This window comes from Phyllobates terribilis, unplaced genomic scaffold (genome assembly GCF_046119375.1).
Source record: "Phyllobates terribilis strain yellow unplaced genomic scaffold, ASM4611937v1 Scaffold_3__8_contigs__length_932513732, whole genome shotgun sequence".
NCBI classification, from domain to species: Eukaryota; Metazoa; Chordata; class Amphibia; order Anura; family Dendrobatidae; genus Phyllobates; species Phyllobates terribilis.
The window spans coordinates 101,762,036-101,789,926 of record NW_027362763.1 but is presented as its reverse complement, the minus strand read 5'-3'; the positions used below and the strand labels follow the sequence as shown (position 1 = coordinate 101,789,926).

General features: G+C 49.5%; 1 protein-coding gene across 1 annotated transcript; it reads right to left on the bottom strand.

Moving 5' to 3' along the window:
• Positions 1 to 10,611: 10,611 nt before the first annotated feature.
• LOC141257955 (large ribosomal subunit protein bL19m-like) lies at positions 10,612 to 18,391 on the bottom strand. Its single transcript, XM_073672959.1, has 4 exons — positions 18,243 to 18,391; positions 12,918 to 13,026; positions 11,175 to 11,289; positions 10,612 to 10,751 (listed from the first exon to the last, which is right to left on the bottom strand). Exons 1-4 carry the CDS (start codon positions 18,286 to 18,288, stop codon positions 10,689 to 10,691), a joined length of 333 nt encoding a protein of 110 aa, XP_073529060.1. The 5' UTR covers positions 18,289 to 18,391; the 3' UTR covers positions 10,612 to 10,688.
• Positions 18,392 to 27,891: the final 9,500 nt, after the last annotated feature.

Here is a 27,891-nt window from a genome sequence, read left to right as displayed (position 1 = left end):
CGCTCTGTGACGGGACGGCTACAGGTGAGTGCTGTGAGCACGCTCTGTGACGGGACGGCTACAGGTGAGTGCTGTGAGCACGCTCTGTGACGGGACGGCTACAGGTGAGTGCTGTGAGCACGCTCTGTGACGGGACGGCTACAGGTGAGTGCTGTGAGCACGCTCTGTGACGGGACGGCTACAGGTGAGTGCTGTGAGCACGCTCTGTGACGGGACGGCTACAGGTGAGTGCTGTGAGCACGCTCTGTGACGGGACGGCTACAGGTGAGTGCTGTGAGCACGCTCTGTGACGGGACGGCTACAGGTGAGTGCTGTGAGCACGCTCTGTGACGGGACGGCTACAGGTGAGTGCTGTGAGCACGCTCTGTGACGGGACGGCTACAGGTGAGTGCTGTGAGCACGCTCTGTGACGGGACGGCTACAGGTGAGTGCTGTGAGCACGCTCTGTGACGGGACGGCTACAGGTGAGTGCTGTGAGCACGCTCTGTGACGGGACGGCTACAGGTGAGTGCTGTGAGCACGCTCTGTGACGGGACGGCTACAGGTGAGTGCTGTGAGCACGCTCTGTGACGGGACGGCTACAGGTGAGTGCTGTGAGCACGCTCTGTGACGGGACGGCTACAGGTGAGTGCTGTGAGCACGCTCTGTGACGGGACGGCTACAGGTGAGTGCTGTGAGCACGCTCTGTGACGGGACGGCTACAGGTGAGTGCTGTGAGCACGCTCTGTGACGGGACGGCTACAGGTGAGTGCTGTGAGCACGCTCTGTGACGGGACGGCTACAGGTGAGTGCTGTGAGCACGCTCTGTGACGGGACGGCTACAGGTGAGTGCTGTGAGCACGCTCTGTGACGGGACGGCTACAGGTGAGTGCTGTGAGCACGCTCTGTGACGGGACGGCTACAGGTGAGTGCTGTGAGCACGCTCTGTGACGGGACGGCTACAGGTGAGTGCTGTGAGCACGCTCTGTGACGGGACGGCTACAGGTGAGTGCTGTGAGCACGCTCTGTGACGGGACGGCTACAGGTGAGTGCTGTGAGCACGCTCTGTGACGGGACGGCTACAGGTGAGTGCTGTGAGCACGCTCTGTGACGGGACGGCTACAGGTGAGTGCTGTGAGCACGCTCTGTGACGGGACGGCTACAGGTGAGTGCTGTGAGCACGCTCTGTGACGGGACGGCTACAGGTGAGTGCTGTGAGCACGCTCTGTGACGGGACGGCTACAGGTGAGTGCTGTGAGCACGCTCTGTGACGGGACGGCTACAGGTGAGTGCTGTGAGCACGCTCTGTGACGGGACGGCTACAGGTGAGTGCTGTGAGCACGCTCTGTGACGGGACGGCTACAGGTGAGTGCTGTGAGCACGCTCTGTGACGGGACGGCTACAGGTGAGTGCTGTGAGCACGCTCTGTGACGGGACGGCTACAGGTGAGTGCTGTGAGCACGCTCTGTGACGGGACGGCTACAGGTGAGTGCTGTGAGCACGCTCTGTGACGGGACGGCTACAGGTGAGTGCTGTGAGCACGCTCTGTGACGGGACGGCTACAGGTGAGTGCTGTGAGCACGCTCTGTGACGGGACGGCTACAGGTGAGTGCTGTGAGCACGCTCTGTGACGGGACGGCTACAGGTGAGTGCTGTGAGCACGCTCTGTGACGGGACGGCTACAGGTGAGTGCTGTGAGCACGCTCTGTGACGGGACGGCTACAGGTGAGTGCTGTGAGCACGCTCTGTGACGGGACGGCTACAGGTGAGTGCTGTGAGCACGCTCTGTGACGGGACGGCTACAGGTGAGTGCTGTGAGCACGCTCTGTGACGGGACGGCTACAGGTGAGTGCTGTGAGCACGCTCTGTGACGGGACGGCTACAGGTGAGTGCTGTGAGCACGCTCTGTGACGGGACGGCTACAGGTGAGTGCTGTGAGCACGCTCTGTGACGGGACGGCTACAGGTGAGTGCTGTGAGCACGCTCTGTGACGGGACGGCTACAGGTGAGTGCTGTGAGCACGCTCTGTGACGGGACGGCTACAGGTGAGTGCTGTGAGCACGCTCTGTGACGGGACGGCTACAGGTGAGTGCTGTGAGCACGCTCTGTGACGGGACGGCTACAGGTGAGTGCTGTGAGCACGCTCTGTGACGGGACGGCTACAGGTGAGTGCTGTGAGCACGCTCTGTGACGGGACGGCTACAGGTGAGTGCTGTGAGCACGCTCTGTGACGGGACGGCTACAGGTGAGTGCTGTGAGCACGCTCTGTGACGGGACGGCTACAGGTGAGTGCTGTGAGCACGCTCTGTGACGGGACGGCTACAGGTGAGTGCTGTGAGCACGCTCTGTGACGGGACGGCTACAGGTGAGTGCTGTGAGCACGCTCTGTGACGGGACGGCTACAGGTGAGTGCTGTGAGCACGCTCTGTGACGGGACGGCTACAGGTGAGTGCTGTGAGCACGCTCTGTGACGGGACGGCTACAGGTGAGTGCTGTGAGCACGCTCTGTGACGGGACGGCTACAGGTGAGTGCTGTGAGCACGCTCTGTGACGGGACGGCTACAGGTGAGTGCTGTGAGCACGCTCTGTGACGGGACGGCTACAGGTGAGTGCTGTGAGCACGCTCTGTGACGGGACGGCTACAGGTGAGTGCTGTGAGCACGCTCTGTGACGGGACGGCTACAGGTGAGTGCTGTGAGCACGCTCTGTGACGGGACGGCTACAGGTGAGTGCTGTGAGCACGCTCTGTGACGGGACGGCTACAGGTGAGTGCTGTGAGCACGCTCTGTGACGGGACGGCTACAGGTGAGTGCTGTGAGCACGCTCTGTGACGGGACGGCTACAGGTGAGTGCTGTGAGCACGCTCTGTGACGGGACGGCTACAGGTGAGTGCTGTGAGCACGCTCTGTGACGGGACGGCTACAGGTGAGTGCTGTGAGCACGCTCTGTGACGGGACGGCTACAGGTGAGTGCTGTGAGCACGCTCTGTGACGGGACGGCTACAGGTGAGTGCTGTGAGCACGCTCTGTGACGGGACGGCTACAGGTGAGTGCTGTGAGCACGCTCTGTGACGGGACGGCTACAGGTGAGTGCTGTGAGCACGCTCTGTGACGGGACGGCTACAGGTGAGTGCTGTGAGCACGCTCTGTGACGGGACGGCTACAGGTGAGTGCTGTGAGCACGCCTCTGTGACGGGACGGCTACAGGTGAGTGCTGTGAGCACGCTCTGTGACGGGACTGCTACAGGTGAGTGCTGTGAGCACGCTCTGTGACGGGACTGCTACAGGTGAGTGCTGTGAGCACGCTCTGTGACGGGACTGCTACAGGTGAGTGCTGTGAGCACGCTCTGTGACGGGACTGCTACAGGTGAGTGCTGTGAGCACGCTCTGTGACGGGACTGCTACAGGTGAGTGCTGTGAGCACGCTCTGTGACGGGACTGCTACAGGTGAGTGCTGTGAGCACGCTCTGTGACGGGACTGCTACAGGTGAGTGCTGTGAGCACGCTCTGTGACGGGACTGCTACAGGTGAGTGCTGTGAGCACGCTCTGTGACGGGACTGCTACAGGTGAGTGCTGTGAGCACGCTCTGTGACGGGACTGCTACAGGTGAGTGCTGTGAGCACGCTCTGTGACGGGACTGCTACAGGTGAGTGCTGTGAGCACGCTCTGTGACGGGACTGCTACAGGTGAGTGCTGTGAGCACGCTCTGTGACGGGACTGCTACAGGTGAGTGCTGTGAGCACGCTCTGTGACGGGACTGCTACAGGTGAGTGCTGTGAGCACGCTCTGTGACGGGACTGCTACAGGTGAGTGCTGTGAGCACGCTCTGTGACGGGACTGCTACAGGTGAGTGCTGTGAGCACGCTCTGTGACGGGACTGCTACAGGTGAGTGCTGTGAGCACGCTCTGTGACGGGACTGCTACAGGTGAGTGCTGTGAGCACGCTCTGTGACGGGACTGCTACAGGTGAGTGCTGTGAGCACGCTCTGTGACGGGACTGCTACAGGTGAGTGCTGTGAGCACGCTCTGTGACGGGACTGCTACAGGTGAGTGCTGTGAGCACGCTCTGTGACGGGACTGCTACAGGTGAGTGCTGTGAGCACGCTCTGTGACGGGACTGCTACAGGTGAGTGCTGTGAGCACGCTCTGTGACGGGACTGCTACAGGTGAGTGCTGTGAGCACGCTCTGTGACGGGACTGCTACAGGTGAGTGCTGTGAGCACGCTCTGTGACGGGACTGCTACAGGTGAGTGCTGTGAGCACGCTCTGTGACGGGACTGCTACAGGTGAGTGCTGTGAGCACGCTCTGTGACGGGACTGCTACAGGTGAGTGCTGTGAGCACGCTCTGTGACGGGACTGCTACAGGTGAGTGCTGTGAGCACGCTCTGTGACGGGACTGCTACAGGTGAGTGCTGTGAGCACGCTCTGTGACGGGACTGCTACAGGTGAGTGCTGTGAGCACGCTCTGTGACTGGGACTGCTACAGGTGAGTGCTGTGAGCACGCTCTGTGACTGGACTGCTACAGGTGAGTGCTGTGAGCACGCTCTGTGACTGGACTGCTACAGGTGAGTGCTGTGAGCACGCTCTGTGACTGGACTGCTACAGGTGAGTGCTGTGAGCACGCTCTGTGACTGGGACTGCTACAGGTGAGTGCTGTGAGCACGCTCTGTGACTGGACTGCTACAGGTGAGTGCTGTGAGCACGCTCTGTGACTGGACTGCTACAGGTGAGTGCTGTGAGCACGCTCTGTGACTGGACTGCTACAGGTGAGTGCTGTGAGCACGCTCTGTGACTGGGACTGCTACAGGTGAGTGCTGTGAGCACGCTCTGTGACTGGACTGCTACAGGTGAGTGCTGTGAGCACGCTCTGTGACTGGACTGCTACAGGTGAGTGCTGTGAGCACGCTCTGTGACTGGACTGCTACAGGTGAGTGCTGTGAGCACGCTCTGTGACTGGACTGCTACAGGTGAGTGCTGTGAGCACGCTCTGTGACTGGACTGCTACAGGTGAGTGCTGTGAGCACGCTCTGTGACTGGACTGCTACAGGTGAGTGCTGTGAGCACGCTCTGTGACTGGACTGCTACAGGTGAGTGCTGTGAGCACGCTCTGTGACTGGACTGCTACAGGTGAGTGCTGTGAGCACGCTCTGTGACTGGACTGCTACAGGTGAGTGCTGTGAGCACGCTCTGTGACTGGACTGCTACAGGTGAGTGCTGTGAGCACGCTCTGTGACTGGACTGCTACAGGTGAGTGCTGTGAGCACGCTCTGTGACTGGACTGCTACAGGTGAGTGCTGTGAGCACGCTCTGTGACTGGACGGCTACAGGTGAGTGCTGTGAGCACGCTCTGTGACTGGACGGCTACAGGTGAGTGCTGTGAGCACGCTCTGTGACTGGACGGCTACAGGTGAGTGCTGTGAGCACGCTCTGTGACTGGACGGCTACAGGTGAGTGCTGTGAGCACGCTCTGTGACTGGACGGCTACAGGTGAGTGCTGTGAGCGCGCTCTGTGACTGGACGGCTACAGGTGAGTGCTGTGAGCGCGCTCTGTGACTGGACGGCTACAGGTGAGTGCTGTGAGCGCGCTCTGTGACGGGACGGCTACAGGTGAGTGCTGTGAGCGCGCTCTGTGACTGGACTGCTACAGGTGAGTGCTGTGAGCGCGCTCTGTGACTGGACTGCTACAGGTGAGTGCTGTGAGCGCGCTCTGTGACTGGACTGCTACAGGTGAGTGCTGTGAGCGCGCTCTGTGACTGGACTGCTACAGGTGAGTGCTGTGAGCGCGCTCTGTGACTGGACTGCTACAGGTGAGTGCTGTGAGCGCGCTCTGTGACTGGACTGCTACAGGTGAGTGCTGTGAGCGCGCTCTGTGACTGGGACTGCTACAGGTGAGTGCTGTGAGCGCGCTCTGTGACTGGACTGCTACAGGTGAGTGCTGTGAGCGCGCTCTGTGACTGGACTGCTACAGGTGAGTGCTGTGAGCGCGCTCTGTGACTGGACTGCTACAGGTGAGTGCTGTGAGCGCGCTCTGTGACTGGACTGCTACAGGTGAGTGCTGTGAGCGCGCTCTGTGACTGGACTGCTACAGGTGAGTGCTGTGAGCGCGCTCTGTGACTGGACTGCTACAGGTGAGTGCTGTGAGCGCGCTCTGTGACTGGACTGCTACAGGTGAGTGCTGTGAGCGCGCTCTGTGACTGGACTGCTACAGGTGAGTGCTGTGAGCGCGCTCTGTGACTGGACTGCTACAGGTGAGTGCTGTGAGCGCGCTCTGTGACTGGACTGCTACAGGTGAGTGCTGTGAGCGCGCTCTGTGACTGGACTGCTACAGGTGAGTGCTGTGAGCGCGCTCTGTGACTGGACTGCTACAGGTGAGTGCTGTGAGCGCGCTCTGTGACTGGACTGCTACAGGTGAGTGCTGTGAGCGCGCTCTGTGACTGGACTGCTACAGGTGAGTGCTGTGAGCGCGCTCTGTGACTGGACTGCTACAGGTGAGTGCTGTGAGCGCGCTCTGTGACTGGACTGCTACAGGTGAGTGCTGTGAGCGCGCTCTGTGACTGGACTGCTACAGGTGAGTGCTGTGAGCGCGCTCTGTGACTGGACTGCTACAGGTGAGTGCTGTGAGCGCGCTCTGTGACTGGACTGCTACAGGTGAGTGCTGTGAGCGCGCTCTGTGACTGGACTGCTACAGGTGAGTGCTGTGAGCGCGCTCTGTGACTGGACTGCTACAGGTGAGTGCTGTGAGCGCGCTCTGTGACTGGACTGCTACAGGTGAGTGCTGTGAGCGCGCTCTGTGACTGGACTGCTACAGGTGAGTGCTGTGAGCGCGCTCTGTGACTGGACTGCTACAGGTGAGTGCTGTGAGCGCGCTCTGTGACTGGACTGCTACAGGTGAGTGCTGTGAGCGCGCTCTGTGACTGGACTGCTACAGGTGAGTGCTGTGAGCGCGCTCTGTGACTGGACTGCTACAGGTGAGTGCTGTGAGCACGCTCTGTGACTGGACTGCTACAGGTGAGTGCTGTGAGCACGCTCTGTGACTGGACTGCTACAGGTGAGTGCTGTGAGCGCGCTCTGTGACTGGACTGCTACAGGTGAGTGCTGTGAGCACGCTCTGTGACTGGACTGCTACAGGTGAGTGCTGTGAGCACGCTCTGTGACTGGACTGCTACAGGTGAGTGCTGTGAGCACGCTCTGTGACTGGACTGCTACAGGTGAGTGCTGTGAGCACGCTCTGTGACTGGACTGCTACAGGTGAGTGCTGTGAGCACGCTCTGTGACTGGACTGCTACAGGTGAGTGCTGTGAGCACGCTCTGTGACTGGACTGCTACAGGTGAGTGCTGTGAGCACGCTCTGTGACTGGACTGCTACAGGTGAGTGCTGTGAGCACGCTCTGTGACTGGACTGCTACAGGTGAGTGCTGTGAGCACGCTCTGTGACTGGACTGCTACAGGTGAGTGCTGTGAGCACGCTCTGTGACTGGACTGCTACAGGTGAGTGCTGTGAGCACGCTCTGTGACTGGACTGCTACAGGTGAGTGCTGTGAGCACGCTCTGTGACTGGACTGCTACAGGTGAGTGCTGTGAGCACGCTCTGTGACTGGACTGCTACAGGTGAGTGCTGTGAGCACGCTCTGTGACTGGACTGCTACAGGTGAGTGCTGTGAGCACGCTCTGTGACTGGACTGCTACAGGTGAGTGCTGTGAGCACGCTCTGTGACTGGACTGCTACAGGTGAGTGCTGTGAGCACGCTCTGTGACTGGACTGCTACAGGTGAGTGCTGTGAGCACGCTCTGTGACTGGACTGCTACAGGTGAGTGCTGTGAGCACGCTCTGTGACTGGACTGCTACAGGTGAGTGCTGTGAGCACGCTCTGTGACTGGACTGCTACAGGTGAGTGCTGTGAGCACGCTCTGTGACTGGACTGCTACAGGTGAGTGCTGTGAGCACGCTCTGTGACTGGACTGCTACAGGTGAGTGCTGTGAGCACGCTCTGTGACTGGACTGCTACAGGTGAGTGCTGTGAGCACGCTCTGTGACTGGACTGCTACAGGTGAGTGCTGTGAGCACGCTCTGTGACTGGACTGCTACAGGTGAGTGCTGTGAGCGCGCTCTGTGACTGGACGGCTACAGGTGAGTGCTGTGAGCGCGCTCTGTGACTGGACGGCTACAGGTGAGTGCTGTGAGCGCGCTCTGTGACTGGACGGCTACAGGTGAGTGCTGTGAGCGCGCTCTGTGACTGGACGGCTACAGGTGAGTGCTGTGAGCGCGCTCTGTGACTGGACTGCTACAGGTGAGTGCTGTGAGCGCGCTCTGTGACTGGACTGCTACAGGTGAGTGCTGTGAGCGCGCTCTGTGACTGGACTGCTACAGGTGAGTGCTGTGAGCGCGCTCTGTGACTGGACTGCTACAGGTGAGTGCTGTGAGCGCGCTCTGTGACTGGACTGCTACAGGTGAGTGCTGTGAGCGCGCTCTGTGACTGGACTGCTACAGGTGAGTGCTGTGAGCGCGCTCTGTGACTGGACTGCTACAGGTGAGTGCTGTGAGCGCGCTCTGTGACTGGACTGCTACAGGTGAGTGCTGTGAGCGCGCTCTGTGACTGGACTGCTACAGGTGAGTGCTGTGAGCGCGCTCTGTGACTGGACTGCTACAGGTGAGTGCTGTGAGCGCGCTCTGTGACTGGACTGCTACAGGTGAGTGCTGTGAGCGCGCTCTGTGACTGGACTGCTACAGGTGAGTGCTGTGAGCGCGCTCTGTGACTGGACTGCTACAGGTGAGTGCTGTGAGCGCGCTCTGTGACTGGACTGCTACAGGTGAGTGCTGTGAGCGCGCTCTGTGACTGGACTGCTACAGGTGAGTGCTGTGAGCGCGCTCTGTGACTGGACTGCTACAGGTGAGTGCTGTGAGCGCGCTCTGTGACTGGACTGCTACAGGTGAGTGCTGTGAGCGCGCTCTGTGACTGGACTGCTACAGGTGAGTGCTGTGAGCGCGCTCTGTGACTGGACTGCTACAGGTGAGTGCTGTGAGCGCGCTCTGTGACTGGACTGCTACAGGTGAGTGCTGTGAGCGCGCTCTGTGACTGGACTGCTACAGGTGAGTGCTGTGAGCACGCTCTGTGACTGGACTGCTACAGGTGAGTGCTGTGAGCACGCTCTGTGACTGGACTGCTACAGGTGAGTGCTGTGAGCACGCTCTGTGACTGGACTGCTACAGGTGAGTGCTGTGAGCACGCTCTGTGACTGGACTGCTACAGGTGAGTGCTGTGAGCACGCTCTGTGACTGGACTGCTACAGGTGAGTGCTGTGAGCACGCTCTGTGACTGGACTGCTACAGGTGAGTGCTGTGAGCACGCTCTGTGACTGGACTGCTACAGGTGAGTGCTGTGAGCACGCTCTGTGACTGGACTGCTACAGGTGAGTGCTGTGAGCACGCTCTGTGACTGGACTGCTACAGGTGAGTGCTGTGAGCACGCTCTGTGACTGGACTGCTACAGGTGAGTGCTGTGAGCACGCTCTGTGACTGGACTGCTACAGGTGAGTGCTGTGAGCACGCTCTGTGACTGGACTGCTACAGGTGAGTGCTGTGAGCACGCTCTGTGACTGGACTGCTACAGGTGAGTGCTGTGAGCACGCTCTGTGACTGGACTGCTACAGGTGAGTGCTGTGAGCACGCTCTGTGACTGGACTGCTACAGGTGAGTGCTGTGAGCACGCTCTGTGACTGGACTGCTACAGGTGAGTGCTGTGAGCACGCTCTGTGACTGGACTGCTACAGGTGAGTGCTGTGAGCACGCTCTGTGACTGGACTGCTACAGGTGAGTGCTGTGAGCACGCTCTGTGACTGGACTGCTACAGGTGAGTGCTGTGAGCACGCTCTGTGACTGGACTGCTACAGGTGAGTGCTGTGAGCACGCTCTGTGACTGGACTGCTACAGGTGAGTGCTGTGAGCACGCTCTGTGACTGGACTGCTACAGGTGAGTGCTGTGAGCACGCTCTGTGACTGGACTGCTACAGGTGAGTGCTGTGAGCACGCTCTGTGACTGGACTGCTACAGGTGAGTGCTGTGAGCACGCTCTGTGACTGGACTGCTACAGGTGAGTGCTGTGAGCACGCTCTGTGACTGGACTGCTACAGGTGAGTGCTGTGAGCACGCTCTGTGACTGGACGGCTACAGGTGAGTGCTGTGAGCACGCTCTGTGACTGGACGGCTACAGGTGAGTGCTGTGAGCACGCTCTGTGACTGGACGGCTACAGGTGAGTGCTGTGAGCACGCTCTGTGACGGGACGGCTACAGGTGAGTGCTGTGAGCACGCTCTGTGACGGGACGGCTACAGGTGAGTGCTGTGAGCACGCTCTGTGACGGGACGGCTACAGGTGAGTGCTGTGAGCACGCTCTGTGACGGGACGGCTACAGGTGAGTGCTGTGAGCACGCTCTGTGACGGGACGGCTACAGGTGAGTGCTGTGAGCACGCTCTGTGACGGGACGGCTACAGGTGAGTGCTGTGAGCACGCTCTGTGACGGGACGGCTACAGGTGAGTGCTGTGGACGTGCTGTAACCTGTACAGAGCTCTTTTGTACCAGTATTGGGAAGCAGCAGTAGAAATACAGACATAACTATGAACATGTGATTCATACAAACCTTGTCCATCAATAATGTGTCGCAGCAGAAATGTGCCCCCCAGGCCGTGTCCGGATCGTTCTATACAAAGGCCTACAAATCTGTTGAGTTTTCCATTTGCGTGAGGATCAGCCACTGTGACGGCGAGAATGCTGCCTGTGATCAGAGGAAGGGAGCCGACAGAGAAGAGGTCAGTGTCATCATGTAAAGCATCACCATAACAGCATGTATTCACACTGGGGGCGACGATGTGCACCACCCTCTCCTCCCCTGCACCGCTCCTGCTTCCTTCCTATCCCACCACCACGGGGCCATCATTGATCAGCTGATCGTAGCTCAGTGAACAGAGTCGGGATGCCACAGCGCCATACACTCTGTAGTGGCCGTTCTCAGGTACTACAGCTTAATTCCCATTAACTTCAAAGGGAACTGATAACAGCTGGTGGGGGTGCCGAGTGCCGGACGCCCTCGGATCTGATATGGATGACCCATCCCAAATATCTAAATCCTGGACAGCCCTCTAAACAAATGCCCCCTGCCGTGTATGATGTAACTGCAGCGACCGTCTCCCGCACCTACGTAGAACTCGGGAATGTTGATGACTTTTCTCCGCTCTATCATGTCCTGTCTTTCCAGATAGTACTTCAAGGGGCTTTTCCTGCTTCGAGGGGGTATAAATTCTGGGCTCAAGAACCTGGACAGAGGGGGAAAAATAAAAAAAAAAAATTATAATATATATATAATGTTAAAAATATACAAGTGAGGATAAAATACAGATTCCTCCACATGTTGTAAGAACCACAGCACGGGGGCGAATCTGTCATACAATGGATCCACCGAGCTGTGAGGAGATGTGATGAGTGTTACTCTGTACATATTGGACCCAATTCATTATAACGTTTGCCCCCTATTTCCCCCCCTCTGGTAGTTATTGTTTTTCACCTGAGCCGTACTGTTCTATTTTCTGTATCTTCATCTGCGATTTTTTATTTTTTTTTATATTCGTCATTGCGGGAGAAGATCAGGGTTTCTTGCTGTTTTTGGCTGATTGATCAATTGAGACTTTGGTACGTCCAATGTCTGTTCAGAAGCTGAACTCCCACCAGACCGGGCAGATAATGGCTGTGTTACACTGCCAGCACCTACCTCTAACAGCAGCGAGCGGAGCTCCACTCTCTGCTAGTAACACCTTAACTACCACTGTCAGCCTTGGACATGGGCCTTTCCAGGAGCGTAGTCCCGGGGTTACAACATTCCACCCATCAGGGGTCAATGGCAAGACCGCTGAGGGCTGATGAAGACCCCTGTGCCTGCCATGACGATGCTCCTTGTAAGACCAGCCTGACATTCATAGGAGACTGGTATGGCACCATATAGTGTACGGTCGCAGGTCCAAGTTCCCTAAGGGGACTAAAAAAAATAAAAAATAAAAATATAGGTGTAAAGAATTTTAAAATTAAGACTTTTGTTTTTTTTCATTTAAAATATTTTTCAAAAAAATAGAGGAGTAAAAGTTAAGTCCCCTTAGAGAACCTGGATCTGTGACCGTCTGATCACTTGTACTATATGCTGCAATACCTCAGTCTCCTATTTTATCAGAGATATAACACACTTTTGGTTGTGTTTTTTTTTTTTTTTTTATCACTGATAAAACAGGAGACAGGGGTATTGCAGCATATAGTACAAGCGATCAGACGGTTGCAAGTCCAAATACCCTAAAAAATAAAACTTTTAAAAGGAGGGGAAAAAATAAAAATTATACTTTCATATATATTTTTTAATATTAATAATAATCATAATAAAGTGTGTGTTATTATTGATAAAATAAGATGTATTAACCTGACTGGTAAATGCTGTTTAAAGGAAAAAAAACAAAATTGCAGATTTTCAGTTGCCGTAATGCTGCAAAAAAAATGCAATGAGAAGAGATGAAAACATCCTATGTCCTCCAAAATCATGTCGATAAAACTTTCACCTAGAAGAATCGCCCAGTTAAGGAAAGTGGACTCCAAACAATCTTATATACCGTAACCTAAATAACAAAATGCAGGTACTCGACCGCCCCAGGTCCAGTACAGGTTCCCTTCCGGTACCCGGGTTTTAGTGTTTTGGCTGCAGCAGTGGTGCCACATCAATAGGACGCATCACCACTGCAGTCAATCACTGAGCACAGCGGTTGAACGAATGTAGACGTTATGTCACTGCTGGGCCCAAAACACCAAGACCCAACAGCAGATTTCCCTGCAATTATCAATACATGATGGGGGTCGTAGTTTCTCAACAGTCGCAGGTCATAAATGACATTATAAAGCGAGAGCTCACCTCTTCTGCGATTCTTCTGACGCTTTCTTATCTATGATTATTGGCTTCACGGGAGGCTTGAAAGTTGTAGATTCTCCATCACTAAGGAGCCGGGCAGGGGTCAAAGTTCCTGGAAGGAAAAGAGAAGGGAAGGATTGAATTTTGGATCATTCAGTAACAGGGACATATAAATAGAAATCAGGGGGCCACATAGTTGGGCCCCCCTCTGTTCCTCCCAAAAAATATTTGGTGGTGTAGGCCCCGTCATAGAACCAGGGCTGTGGAGTCGGAGCCCATTTTGGTGGAGTCGGGAAAAAATGGACCAACTCCTAAAATATATAATAAATTGGGTGCAGTCGTTCAATGCAGTTTGTGGGGAATATTTTTCCATAAGAATTTGGGAAAGTTCTGAAATGTCCTATAAATGTCTGTCCTATTCCTGATCTCGGGGTCTAGACTTTGATGAATCTCGGCTACAGTAAATTTATCACTTAAACATGAGCAGTGTATGAGGGAGTCGGAGTCGTGGAAATTGAGGAGTCGGAGGTTTGGCTTACCAACGCCACAGCCCTGCATTGAACACATCTTCTAACTTTTAAAGAGAGGAAAAGGGACATGTATTGCGGCACTTACAGTCATTTTACCCCCATTGAAGCCCCTTAGTGTTCTCCCTCGCTATGACACCCCCCTTACATGGCCCCTATTGAGTATGAAGTCTACAAAAATGCCTCCCACAGGCAGTATGATACCCTCACAGTGAAATCCCATACAAGTACTGACAAAATGCACAGCTCCACTCTGTGCAGTGTGTGGACCGAAGCTCCGGGCAGCAGGCACGATCCTGGCACATCACAGCACCAGGCGCACAGGCTGAAAGGTGGCACAGGGAGCACACTGCTCCGTCCTCCACCACCAGATACCACTGACATTGTGATGCTGGGGAGTGGGGTGCTCCATGCGGAAAGGAACCCCAGCCTCCCCCAACCAGCCCCATAGTGGCCGTGAGGTCTGCCGCTATTAGCGGTACAATACTGTTAGACATTACAGGTAATCAAGGCCTCAGGTCACTCATCCAGCAATGTGCAAAAGTATTAGACAGGTGTGATAAAAATGTTGCAAAGTGAGAACGATCTCAAAATAAAAGTGTTAATAGTTTATTATCATCAATTAACAAAATACAAAGTTAAAAGATAAATTTAAATCACATGAATAGTTGGTGACCGGCCTTCACCTTCATCAATTCTCAGTACTTGTTACTTGCACGGGTTTTTTTTTTTAAGCAACTCGGCAGGAGGTTGCTCCACATATCATGAAGAACTGACCCCAGATCTTCTGTGTATGAGGCTTGTGCAGATCCTTCTGTCTCTTCATGTGATCCCAGAGAGCAGGGCCGGCGTCAGCACCCGGGCAAGTACCAGGGCCCTGGACCATCAGGGGGGCCCACTCTCCATTGGGGCCTGGGCAACTCCCCAGCAGCTGTGCAGGACCACTGGTGCTGTTTGATGGGCGTCACTTTACCAGACATGGCTGTGCAGTGCGCTGTGTGTCTGTGTCTGCTAGTAATGACGCGGCAGGGTCGGCACTGAACCTTTAATTTGGCTTGTGTGTCACCCCGGCCACGTCATTACTAGCAGACACAGACACACAGCGCAGCCATGTCTGGTAGAGTGACGCCCGTCAAACAGCACCAGCAGCCCTGCACAGCTGCTGGAGGAGCGGCCCGGGCCCTGATTGAGTGGGCCCCCCTGATGGTCCAGGGCCATGTCTGTGAAAGTGACGGCCATCAAACACAATCCAGCGGCCCTGCACAGCCGCATCCCAGAGTAGCTGGATGGGACACAGGCGTGGGGCAGGTGAGTGAGGCTTGCTGCCGACTTCCCAATCCCCATATTAAAAATATTTCTAATGTGTGCGTGTATGATGTGAATAGCGGTGTGTCTGTATGTACGTATATTTACGTCTGTTTTGTGTCTGTTTTTATGAATTTGTCTTCAAATATGCCTGTATGTGTATGTATATGTGCGTGTCTGCGTACTCTGCTCGCGTACGTGAAGGATGAGGGGCAGGCTGGGCTCTGTGTTGTATACCTATATTTCTCTGTGATACCTGTGCATCATGAATGGTGGTATGTGTGAAAGGGGCCACTGAGACTCTTTCGCTCGGGGCCCACGAAAACCTGGAGCCGGTCCTGGCACACAGACTGAATGATGTGAGATCAGGGGTTGGATTTTTCTGTAACCATTGATCTGTGCAAAACATTTGCACAGTGATTACGGAATATATGTGTATATATATATATACACATACAGTACAGACCAAAAGTTTGGACACACCGTCTTATTTAAAGATTTTTCTGTATTTTCATGACTATGAAAATTGTAAATTCACACTGAAGGCATCAAAACTATGAATTAACACATGTGGAATTATATACTTAACAAAAAAGTGTGAAACAACTGAAAATATGTCTTATATTCTAGGTTCTTCACAGTAGCCACCTTTTGCTTTGATGGCTGCTTTGCACACTCTTGGCATTCTCTTGATGAGCTTCAAGAGGTAGTCACCGGAAATGGTTTTCACTTCACAGGTGTGCCCTGTCAGGTTTAATAAGTGGGATTTCTTGCCTTATAAATGGGGTTGGGACCATCAGTTGTGTTGTGCAGAAGTCTGGTGGATACACAGCTGATAGTCCTACTGAATAGACTGTTAGAATTTGTATTATGGCAAGAAAAAAGCAGCTAAAGTAAAGAAAAATGAGTGGCCATCATTACTTTAAGAAATGAAGGTCAGTCAGTGCGAAAAATTGGGAAAACTTTGAAAGTGTCCCCAAGTGCAGTTGCAAAAACCATCAAGCGCTACAAAGAAACTGGCTCACATGAGGACCGCCCCAGGAAAGGAAGACCAAGAGTCACCTCTGCTTCTGAGGATAAGTTTATCCGAGTCACCAGCCTCAGAAATCGCAGGTTAACAGCAGCTCAGATTAGAGACCAGGTCAATGCCACACAGAGTTCTAGCAGCAGACACATCTCTACAACAACTGTTAAGAGGAGACTTTGTGCAGCAGGTCTTCATGGTAAAATAGCTGCTAGGAAACCACTGCTAAGGACAGGCAACAAGCAGAAGAGACTTGTTTGGGCTAAAGAACACAAGGAATGGACATTAGACCAGTGGAATTCTGTGCTTTGGTCTGATGAGTCCAAATTTGAGATCTTTGGTTCTAACCACCGTGTCTTTGTGCGACGCAGAAAAGGTGAACGGATGGACTCTACATGCCTGGTTCCCAACGTGAAGCATGGAGGAGGAGGTGTGATGGTGTGGGGGTGCTTTGCTTGTGACACTGTTGGGGATTTATTCAAAATTGTAGGCATACTGAACCAGAATCTTGCATCGGCATGCTATTCCATCCGGTTTGCGTTTAGTTGGACCATCATTTATTTTTCAACAGGACAATGACCCCAAACACCTCCAGACTGTGTAAGGGCTATTCGACCAAGAGGGAGAGTGATGGGGTGCTACGCCAGATGACCTGACCTCCACAGTCACCAGACCTGAACCCAATCGAGATGGTTTGGGGTGAGCTGGACTGCAGAGTGAAGGCAAAAGGGCCAACAAGTGCTAAGCATCTCTGGGAACTCCTTGAAGATTGTTGGAAGACCATTTCTGGTGACTACTTCTTGAAGCTCATCAAGAGAGTGCCAAGAGTGTGCAAAGCAGTCATCAAAGCAAAAGGTGGCTACTTTGAAGAACCTAGAATATAAGACATATTTTCAGTTGTTTCACACTTTTTTGTTAAGTATATAATTCCACATGTGTTAATTCATAGTTTTGATGCCTTCAGTGTGAATGTACAATTTTCATAGTCATGAAAATACAGAAAAATCTTTAAATGAGAAGGTGTGTCCAAACTCTTGGTCTGTACTGTACGTATGTTAGAGATGGAACACATGCATATATCTCTAACATGAGTGAAAAAGGGAAGGGGAAAGGGGAGGGAGTTGTGAATAAAAATTAACTTTTATTGATTATATAAAATCTCTATAAAAAGTGAGCTAAATCATTCATCCTGTAACGATGTATATAGGGTCACTGCTAAATATATATAAGTTGAATAGCAATGATCCTGTAGATCCTGGAATATGTAGGACAGCAATAGAATTATATGATTCCACAACCAATGTCCCTTTAATTAAATGGTTGGGAAATATATCCAGCTAGGAATCTAGGTGTACCTAGACGCGCGTTTGCCGGGGGTAGCGGCTTAAACGCGCGTCAGGGACGATATGTCCTGTGAATATATGTGACAACATTACTAGGCTCTCTATGTCCTGTCCCCATGTGCCGCTCATGTCTCTGGCGTGCCAGTTGACATGAATAGCAGATTTCTGCAGTGTCTCTCTGGAGCTTGATTGTCTCTGGCTATACAGACCGCGTGCGTACCACGTGCACGCGATCAATTTGTGAGACCGCACTGCTCCTTGTCAGGAGCTATTGTGTGGACAGGTGTTCATTCATCTAATGACAAGGTGCCACATTCTGCCTTGTGTGAACACTGTGGTGATTGAGACCCATGTCCCCACATAACTGACATGTATGATCGCATGCAATACCGGTGCGATCCCTATTAATGACGTGTCAGCTCCTATAATACCGGCACTATTAATAATGACTCTATATGATAGCGATTCACAGGTAATTTCTGCCCTGTACATGAGGATTGCAGCGGGTGCTCTCATTACATATAGTTCCCCACGATATTGGTGTAGATGTCACTTTTATTCTGTATATATTTTTGGGGACAGGTACACCTAGATTCCTAGCTGGATATATTTCCCAACCATTTAATTAAAGGGACATTGGTTGTGGAATCATATAATTCTATTGCTGTCCTACATATTCCGGGATCTACAGGATCACAGCTATTCAACTTATATAGATTTACCAGTGACCTTACAGGATGAATGGTTTAGCTCACATTTTATAGAGATTTTATATAATCAATAAAAGTTAATTTTTATTCACAACTTTTTTTCCCCTTCCCTTTTTGACTGATTGTGCAATTGGTGGTGTCCACCCGTGTATATATATATATATATATATATATATATATATATATATATATATATATATATATATATCTGTGTGCATGTATACAATCTCTAATATGAGTATATATACACATATTATAAAATCACACCCACGCTATATTCTGTGCACTGTGAATGTATATCTCTGCACCATTCTGTGTATATCCCCTGCCATGCTATATGAAGCGGAGATCTGTACACGGCACTGTACACACGTGTAATTTCACACTACCGCGTACATATCGCACGTCGCCAGCCTCACCTGCCCGGTACCGCACTAACAGCAGTGACCTCCTGCACGCCGCCATGTTTGTTCCATGCGACTGTCAGACACAGAGCATGCGCAGTAATCACCTCGGCGGCTACTACGGGAAGCCACTGAAGTCAAGAACATGGGAGATGCGAAGCGACCAATGAGATGTATGTAATCTATCCCTTTCCTTCCCATTCAGTGTATATACGTATATAGCGGCCTGCAGGGGGCGGTATGAGGGGAGGAGCCTCCTGCTTTGAGCTCTTGGATTGGAGGAAAGGAGAGAAAGACATTTAATTCTGTGCATTGGGAGAAAACACCCCAAAATGAGTGGGAAGCGTTACCATAGCAACCAGTGAGGAGTCACTGACCTCTTACCTCAGTTTCTGTCACTTGCATTTTGGGGTTCATAGAATTCTTTGAAAAAAAGCGAGCCTGCCATATATATATATATATATTTATTTATTTTTATTTTTTTCCCCCACATGGGAGAAATATAATAATACTCTATTAGATTGGATCGTTAAGGATGCAGGGATAATAAATGTGGGGTTTTTCTTTAAGATTTTGTGAAAATGGGTGATTTTAGTTTATAAAAAAAGTAAACAAAACAGCAATAATTAAGAAAAAAAAATAATAAAAATTAATAATAAAAAATATATATATATATATATGTATCTATTATATATATTTTATTAGATTTTTTTTAATTAAGTTGTTTTGTTTTACATTTTTTTTATCATCCTCCTTAGGGGACTTGAACCCGCGTTCACTTGATGGCCTCTTCAAGGCGCTGGCTTCATAAATGTAACATGACAGCCATGGAAAGCCTTCAGTAGGCTGCTACCTGACATGAGAACCCATAAACACCCAACGATCTGAAGGTCATCAGAAGTAGTACACCCCCCGTTCCTAACCTCCTAAATCCAATTGTCACAAGTGGCAGCAGCATGTAAAAGGTCAAGCTGTGATTGGAGCTGTCTCTGATCACGGCTGTTAGTTACCGGTGCCGGCTGTATAACACAGCTCCGGAGCCTGGTCCATACCGCAGAGGTGCACATTTGCCAAAATATTTTGATATAGATGTCACCAAGAGGTTTAGATGAGCCTTCAGGTTGACGTAGAAACTTAACACATATTTGACAATTCTCCTGGAAGAGTTGTCAAATCCACTGGATGTAGTGAAAACCTCCGAAAATCCCATTTCGGATGTGAGGACGCTTCATCATCTTCTTTTTTCCCCAACATGGGTGGATGAGTAGCACCATGAATGAAGAGAAAGGAACCAGACGACTTTACTAAGCCTCCTCAGATACCGTTACGTGTTATGCTAAACCAAGGTGGTTACTCCAATCAGCTTCTCAATGTATCTCTTATTAGAGGTCCTCTCTGCTCTCAAGAAAAGAGGGATTGTTAATTCTATAGTGTACTGCTCACTGCCAAGGTTACCGGCCACCTCTGCGCCTCCAAAGTAATAATTATTATTTCAATAGTGCAAAATGGAAAAGTGTGGCCAAATCAGGGATTTTTACAAGGTGTTTGATTCAGTTGTTTTTGACAGGTCCTTTTTAAGGCCACGGCCCCACTATCAGTATTTGGTCAGTATTTTTTCTCAGGAGTGGGAGCCAAAACCTGGAGTGGGTGATAAATGTAGAATTGTTGCACTTGTTTCTATTATACCTTTTCTCTGATTGTTCCTCACCTGGTTTTGGCTCCCACTCCTGAGAAAAAATACTGACCGAATACTGACCAAATACTGATGGAATACTGACCGAATACTTGCGAGAAGCAGGAAGATAAAATAGTGGTAATGTGACGACCGTCAGGCGAGTGAAACAGAGCATGAACCTGACGGCTCTGTGCACACGGAGACTTTTTTGCTCAGTTTTTGGAGAAGAACCTGGCTATGTGCTCAAGACGTCTTTTAAACTCAGTCGAAACCTGAAGAGCTTTTCAAGCGGAAGACGTTTCAGGAAACTTTGTAGTTTTTTTTTCCTGAAGCGTCCTTTGTGTCGTTATTTTTGCACCTTTCCCTGAGTGATTTTCAGATGTTTTTTTTCTTTAGACGGCATTTTTATGGAGAGATTTCTCCCTTTTTTGTGACTTCTTTTTTTACTGTCGTTTTCCAGTTGTTTTTTCACTCCATTAAATAATGAAGAAAGCAAAAGTGATGGAAAAACGCTGCAAAAAACATCTGGTCGTGTCCTGAACACCCTTGAGCTTTCCCATAGACTTGTATTGTAAAGTACAGATCGTCTTCTGAGCGGAAAACACCAGAAGAATGGACGGATCACTTCTTTTAACTGCTTGGCATTTCTACAAACCTGAATGTTTTGTGAGCAGAAATCAAGAGGAAACTTTTTAAATACTCCTCAAAAATACAAAACTCCTCAAAAACTTGGAGGTTCTGCTCAGTTTCCTCTAAAAAAAACCCAGCAAAAGGACTCCGTGTCCACATAGCCAATGAAAGAAAATTCCAAGTTTTTGAGGAGTTTTGACATTTGGAGAGAGATTTAGAGTTTCCGCTCAGTGGCTATGTGCACATGATGTCTTTTTTCAGGTGGATTCCACCCAGAATCCACCTGGAAAAGTGCCTCAAAACCGTATAAAAACCCTGCGGTAAAAGATGTAACATATCCATTTTTTGGCCGCCAGCTCTCTAAATGAAGATGTAAAGGAAAAGACACTTGCCTCGGAGCCACTGTGAAAACAAGTGCAAAAAAAGTCTGACTAACGCTTAGGAAAAAATTGAAAAAAAAGGTCACAAAAGACACTTCAGGAAAAAACAACTCCAGAGTTTCCTGAAGACTTCTCAACATGAAAAACCGTAAAACCCCTTTAATATTAGATTAGTGGGTGTTCAGCTCTCAGCATCTACATCGCTCGTCTTATTGAAATCATACCTCACAATTATTTTTACGGTAAGCTCCATCTCTTTCCCTGCCCGTTTGTGTTTGTGCACAGAAATAATGCCCCGAGGAAAGCCTCTTACTGTTCCCACACAGTAAAAAGACCCTTTAATGGCTCCCACACAGTGTCATGCCTATTCATGATGCCCCCATAGGGCCCCACAATACAGTATGATGCCCCCGTAGTTCTATCCACACATTATTGTGCCCTACATTACCCCCTGCACACAGTAGGATGTCCCCATAATTCCCCTAATGCACACTATGATGCACCAACAGTTCTTTTCACACAGTATGATGGCCCACTGCCCTCCCAATGCTCAGTATAGTTGTAACCCCCCCTATAGTGCTCTGCACACAGTATGATTCCTAGTATACTGAAACAGTATAATGCCCCCCAGAGTTTCCCCTACAGTACAATGCCCTCATTAGTATTATCCACACATAGTATGATGCTCCAACAGTGTCCCATATACAGGATAATGCCCTCACAGTGCCCCCTACAGTATAATGCCCTCACAGTATGATACCCCACAGTGCTCCCTATACAGTATAATACCCTCATAGTATTATCCACACACAGTATGATACCCCACAGTGCTCCCTATACAGTATAATAACCCCCACAGTGCTCCACTAGGGTATAATGCCCTCACAGTATTATCCACACACAGTATGATACCCCACAGTGCTCCCTATACAGTATAATGCCCCCCACAGTTCCCCACTAGGGTATAATGCCCTCGTAGTATCAACACACAGTATGATACCCCATAGTGCTCCCTATACAGTATAATGCCCTCATAGTATAATCCACACAGTATGATACCCCACAGTGCTCCCTATACAGTATAATAACCCCCACAGTGCCCCCTACAGTATAATGCCTTCATAGTATTATCCACACACAGTATGATACCCCACAGTGCTCCCTATACAGTATAATAACCCCCACAGTGCCCCCTACAGTATAATGCCTTCATAGTATTATCCACACACCGTATGATACCCCACAGTGCTCCCTATACAGTATAATGCCCCCACAGTTCCCCACTACAGTATAATGCCCTCATAGTATTATCCACACACAGTATGATACCCCACAGTGCTCCCTATATAGTATAATAACTTCCACAGTGCCCCCTACAGTATCATGCCCTCATAGTATAATCCACACACAGTATGATACCCCACAGCGCTCCCTATACAGTATAATGCCCCCACAGTTCCCCACTACAGTATGATGCCCTCATAGTATTATCCGCACACAGTATGATACCCCACAGTGCTCCCTATACAGTATAATAACCCCCACAGTGCCCCCTACAGTATGATGCCCTCATAGTATTATCCACACACAGTATGATACCCCACAGTGCTCCCTATGTAGTATAATGCCTCCCACAGTGCCCCCTACAGTATAATGGCCTCATAGTATTATCCACACACAGTATGATACCCCACAGTGCTCCCTATACAGTATAATGCCCCCACAGTTCCCCACTACAGTATAATGCCCTCATAGTATTATCCACACACAGTATGATACCCCACAGTGCTCCCTATACAGTATAATGCCCCCACAGTTCCCCACTACAGTATAATGCCCTCATAGTATAATCCACACACAGTATGATACCCCACAGCGCTCCCTATACAGTATAATGCCCCCACAGTTCCCCACTACAGTATAATGCCCTCATAGTATTATCCACACACAGTATGATACCCCACAGTGCTCCCTATACAGTATAATAACCCCCACAGTGCCCCCTACAGTATAATGCCCTCATAGTATAATCCACACACAGTATGATACCCCACAGTGCTCCCTATACAGTATAATAACCCCCACAGTGCCCCCTACAGTATAATGCCCTCATAGTATTATCCACACAGTATGATACCCCACAGTGCTCCCTATACAGTATAATAACCCCCACAGTGCCCCCTACAGTATAATGCCCTCATAGTATAATCCACACAGTATGATACCCCACAGTGCTCCCTATACAGTATAATAACCCCCACAGTGCCCCCTACAGTATAATGCCCTCATAGTATAATCCACACACAGTATGATACCCCACAGTGCTCCCTATACAGTATAATAACCCCCACAGTGCCCCCTACAGTATAATGCCCTCATAGTATTATCCACACACAGTATGATAACCCACAGTTCTCCCTATATAGTATAATAACTTCCACAGTGCCCCCTACAGTATAATGCCCTCATAGTATAATCCACACACAGTATGATACCCCACAGTGCTCCCTATACGGTATAATGCCCCCACAGTGCCCCCTACAGTATCATGCCCTCATAGTATAATCCACACACAGTATGATACCCCACAGTGCTCCCTATACAGTATAATAACCCCCACAGTGCCCCCTACAGTATAATGCCCTCATAGTATAATCCACACACAGTATGATACCCCACAGTGCTCCCTATACAGTATAATAACCCCCACAGTGCCCCCTACAGTATAATGCCCTCATAGTATTATCCACACACCGTATGATACCCCACAGTGCTCCCTATACAGTATAATAACCCCCACAGTGCCCCCTACAGTATAATGCCCTCATAGTATTATCCACACACAGTATGATAACCCACAGTTCTCCCTATATAGTATAATAACTTCCACAGTACCCCCTACAGTATAATGCCCTCATAGTATAATCCACACACAGTATGATACCCCACAGTGCTCCCTATACGGTATAATGCCCCCACAGTGCCCCCTACAGTATCATGCCCTCATAGTATAATCCACACACAGTATGATACCCCACAGTGCTCCCTATACATTATAATAACCCCCACAGTGCCCCCTACAGTATAATGGCCTCATTATCCACACACAGTATGATACCCCACATATTATGGTACCCTATTACGATGCTCCTACAGTGCCACTATTACACTTTGATGCTTTTATAGTGCTACCAACACACAGTATAAAGCCTCTGCAGTGCTCCCCATAGAAATATAATGCCCCCCACAATATTCCCCACCCCTCTCACTAATACACAGGCTAAATTATAATAAAAAAACATTCCCCAACGCCTTTCCCATATCGAGCAGCTCCGCTCTGCGCCGCGTACGGCTCCGTGCAATAGACGCAATGCAGTGACGTCATCACCCCTGAGGCGCCGAGACTCGTTATTTGTTCACGGCTCTGTAGTATAGGTGGAGACTGGGACTTGTATTTCGGCTCAGTCCCATTCAGGCCCCTTGCAATCAGCTGCCAAATCTGATCAAACCTTATGGCTTATCGCAAGGGTAGACCACCCGTTTTGTAGTCAAGTTAACCCCCCTAAGTTTGCCCTAATTCTTAGTAAGTGCCCACAAGTACAAGCAGAGGATCTCCTTTGTTTCTGTCTATAATACATTAGTCTGCATAAGCCAGAAGTGAGCCCCAGTCATCATCAGCATGAGCTGCACACACTGTACCAGCAGGTGGCGATGTTGTCCTTAAAATTTCCTTACAAGCCATAGGTTTTTAACCCCTTCTATCACCATGAGGTACTATCATGTTATCAAGCAGGTCCAGGTGTATGGAGCTCGCTTCTTATAAGGGCAGGTGTCAGCTGTGTTATACAGCCAGCACTTGCTTCTAGCAGCTTACAGCTGTTTCACCACTGCTATTATAAAAAAAACTAAACCATTGAATCTCTGTGTTTTTCTCCATTTAAAAAATAATAATAATAATAATAATAATAATAAGCATATTCAGTATCGCCGAGCCCTTAAAAGTCCGATCTATCTAAAAGGAAAATGCTGTGATAAAACAAATCAGCCATATTGTCGTTCCCCGGTCACCGCGCCTCCTTTTAAAAATGAATAATAAAAAGTGTTAAAAATGGAATGAATAAACAATACAGCTCGCCCCATAATAAGAGAAGACCTCCCTCGTCTCCATCGCAGGAAAAACAAAGAAGTTTCTGAAAATGGCGACACAAAGCAATTATTTTTTGCAAAGTTCAGAGTTTTTTTAACCACTAAAATGATAAAATCTATACTGGTACACGTTTGGTATCTCCGTAATCGTACTCACCAGGAGAATCAAGTTGTCGGCTCATTTTTACAGTACAATGAATGGCGTAAAAACGAAACGCCTTTATATAAATAATACATTAAAGAGGTCAGGAGAAAACTAAAATTGGCCATGTTAGTGAAGGAAATTTGTCAGCAGGATTTTGCTATGTAATCTAAGAGTAGCATCGTGTAGGGGCCGAGACCCTGATTCCAGGGATGTGTCACTTACTGGGCTGCTTGCTGCAGTTTTGATTAAAATCACATTTTTCGCTTCTCTAGATGTAGCAGAGCTCTGAATGCTGAGCCTCGTACAACCCCACCCACACCACTGATTGTCAGCTTTGTGTACCCTGTGCATAGGCAGAAAGCTGCCAATCAGGGGTGGGTGCGTGCTTTGACTACCTGGCAGCAGGTTTACTAGTCCACTAGTGATAATCTCCTGCTGATAAAATAGTGATTTAATAAAAACTATAGTAAGCAGTAAGGGACACATCAGATACATTTAGTTGCAGAGAAGAGATGGGTACGTGCACACAGGGTTTAAGGACGCAGAAAATTTTCTTTTTTGCCCTTTTTTCCTCTTCTTTTTCCAAAAACCATTGCTTTTTTTTATCTTACATCCACGTAGCCATACGAGGGCTTGTTTTTCTTTTTTTGCGGGACTTTTTTTTTTTTCTTATGTCGCCATTTTCTGAAACCCATAATTTTTTTTATTATTTTACCATTAATGGGCCGGTGTGAAGTCTTGTTTTTTTGTGCGACGAACTGTAGTTTTCATTTATAGAATTTTGGGGTACATACGATGTTTTGATCGCTTTTTATTGCGGCTACAGAAACAGAGCATTATTATGGCGTTTGCCTTATGGGGTTACACAATTTTATATTTTGATAAATCTGATTTTTATGAACTCGTTGATACTGAATTTGCTTTTTTTTTTATATCGTTTTTTTTTTTCAATACGAAAAGGGACGGATTAGAAAAAAAAACGGAAAATATTTTTTAAACCTTTTATTCTTCACCTGTATTTTAGTCCCCCTAGGGGACTTGAACCTTTCATTTGGTCACTTGTACTATATACTGGAGTACTTCAGTTTTGTAGTGTACAGTAAACATCGACGCCTCCTGTGACGCCAGTCTGCGGCTGAGCATCACAGGAGCACCACGTAGGCAGGAGCAGTGATCCACAGCTCGGATGTATATCCTATTGAATGGGGAATATAAAGGGGTAAACTGCCATGATTGTAATTATCTCTCATCTCCGCCATAAGTTACAGCCATCATCCTCTGATGATGGCGCTGTCACAGCTACTGTGCCCGAACCATCATGATGACACCCCGGGAAGGGGTTAAACAACTTTATACAACTGTACACTACCTTAGTTTGAAGATTACATGTGATATGTGTGGAGGAACTCAGTGTTCTATTTCCCTGCAGCTCCCCCGCAGGAGAACTGAAGTATTACATTTATATATTTTTTTAAATCAGGGGGCAGCTTGCGTAATTTATAGGTAAGTCAGATCCTCCAAAGCTAGAAATGTTCTTTGTAGCTGCCCCTTTGTCTTCTTATTAGATGGTTATCTCACCCACTGGTTCCCCAACACAACCTCATTATGATTTTCTACTGATATAGTGATATTCTCCTTGAAAAGTTAAACTTTACGTTTCATCTAATGATCTGTGACTTCCTGAGCCTTTCCCTTCACGGGCGGGCACAGACATGCCTTCTAGCTCCCATGACATCATTTTTCTCTAGACACGACGGATCAATAATTAGGATTAATTAGCTGCTGCCGAGTTTGTAAAATATTTTATTAATTGTGTCCCGTTGTTGGATTCCTCCAGGTGTCATCAATGTTTGGCCTGAGGCTGAACACATTGCACCCCGTATGTAATCGCCGTCGCCTGCTGCCCCCTGTGTGACTATCCGCTACGTGGAGTATCTCCTCCAGTGACTATGCTGGGTCTTGTACTAAAGGGAAACTATCATCAGAGAATGCCCTATTGTTTAAATAAGGTTTTTGTGTTAAATGTAATTTAAAAAAAGTCAATGTTTTTGTTTTTTTTCTTATAGCGATCTGTATTTTAAAAAAATATATATTAATCTTGCTATTTTCATATTGTCTATTGGGGCTTTTTCCGACTTTCAAGACCAGAAGAACAGTTTTCAGCAGGCTCATTATCATCAAAGTCAGGATTATATTGACTGATAACACCTCTGTACACAGGTGATACCACAAGACCCAACAATCACAATAGGTGATGTCACAGCTCACCTCCTCCTCCTGTACATTGACTGATAACACCTCTGTATACAGTAGATAACACAGGATCCACTATTCACAATAGGTGATGTCACAGCTCACCTTCTCCTCCTGTACGATGACTGATAACACCTCTATATACAGTAGATAACACAGGATCCACTATTCACAATAGGTGATGTCACAGCTCACCTTCTCCTCCTGTACGATGACTGATAACACCTCTATATACAGTAGATGGCACAGGATCCACCATTCACAATAGGTGATGTCACAGCTCACCTTCTCCTCCTTTACGATGACTGATAACAACTCTACATACAGTAGATAACACAGGATCCACCATTAACAATAAGTGATGTCAAGGCTCACCTCCTCCTGTGCAGTGTGTAGCGTTGGCATCTCTGCCTCCTGCCGTGCAGAGACGCCGAT

Bases quoted from the DNA above. Each gene is read 5' to 3' on its own strand.
- LOC141257955 (XM_073672959.1), bottom strand. From the start codon at position 18,288: ATGGCGGCGTGCAGGAGGTCACTGCTGTTAGTGCGGTACCGGGCAG. The intron at 13,027-18,242 runs GTGAGGCTGGCG...TTTTCCTTCCAG, and splicing joins GTTAGTGCGGTACCGGGCAG to GAACTTTGACCCCTGCCCGG. The intron at 11,290-12,917 runs GTGAGCTCTCGC...CCCTCTGTCCAG, and splicing joins TCAGAAGAATCGCAGAAGAG to GTTCTTGAGCCCAGAATTTA.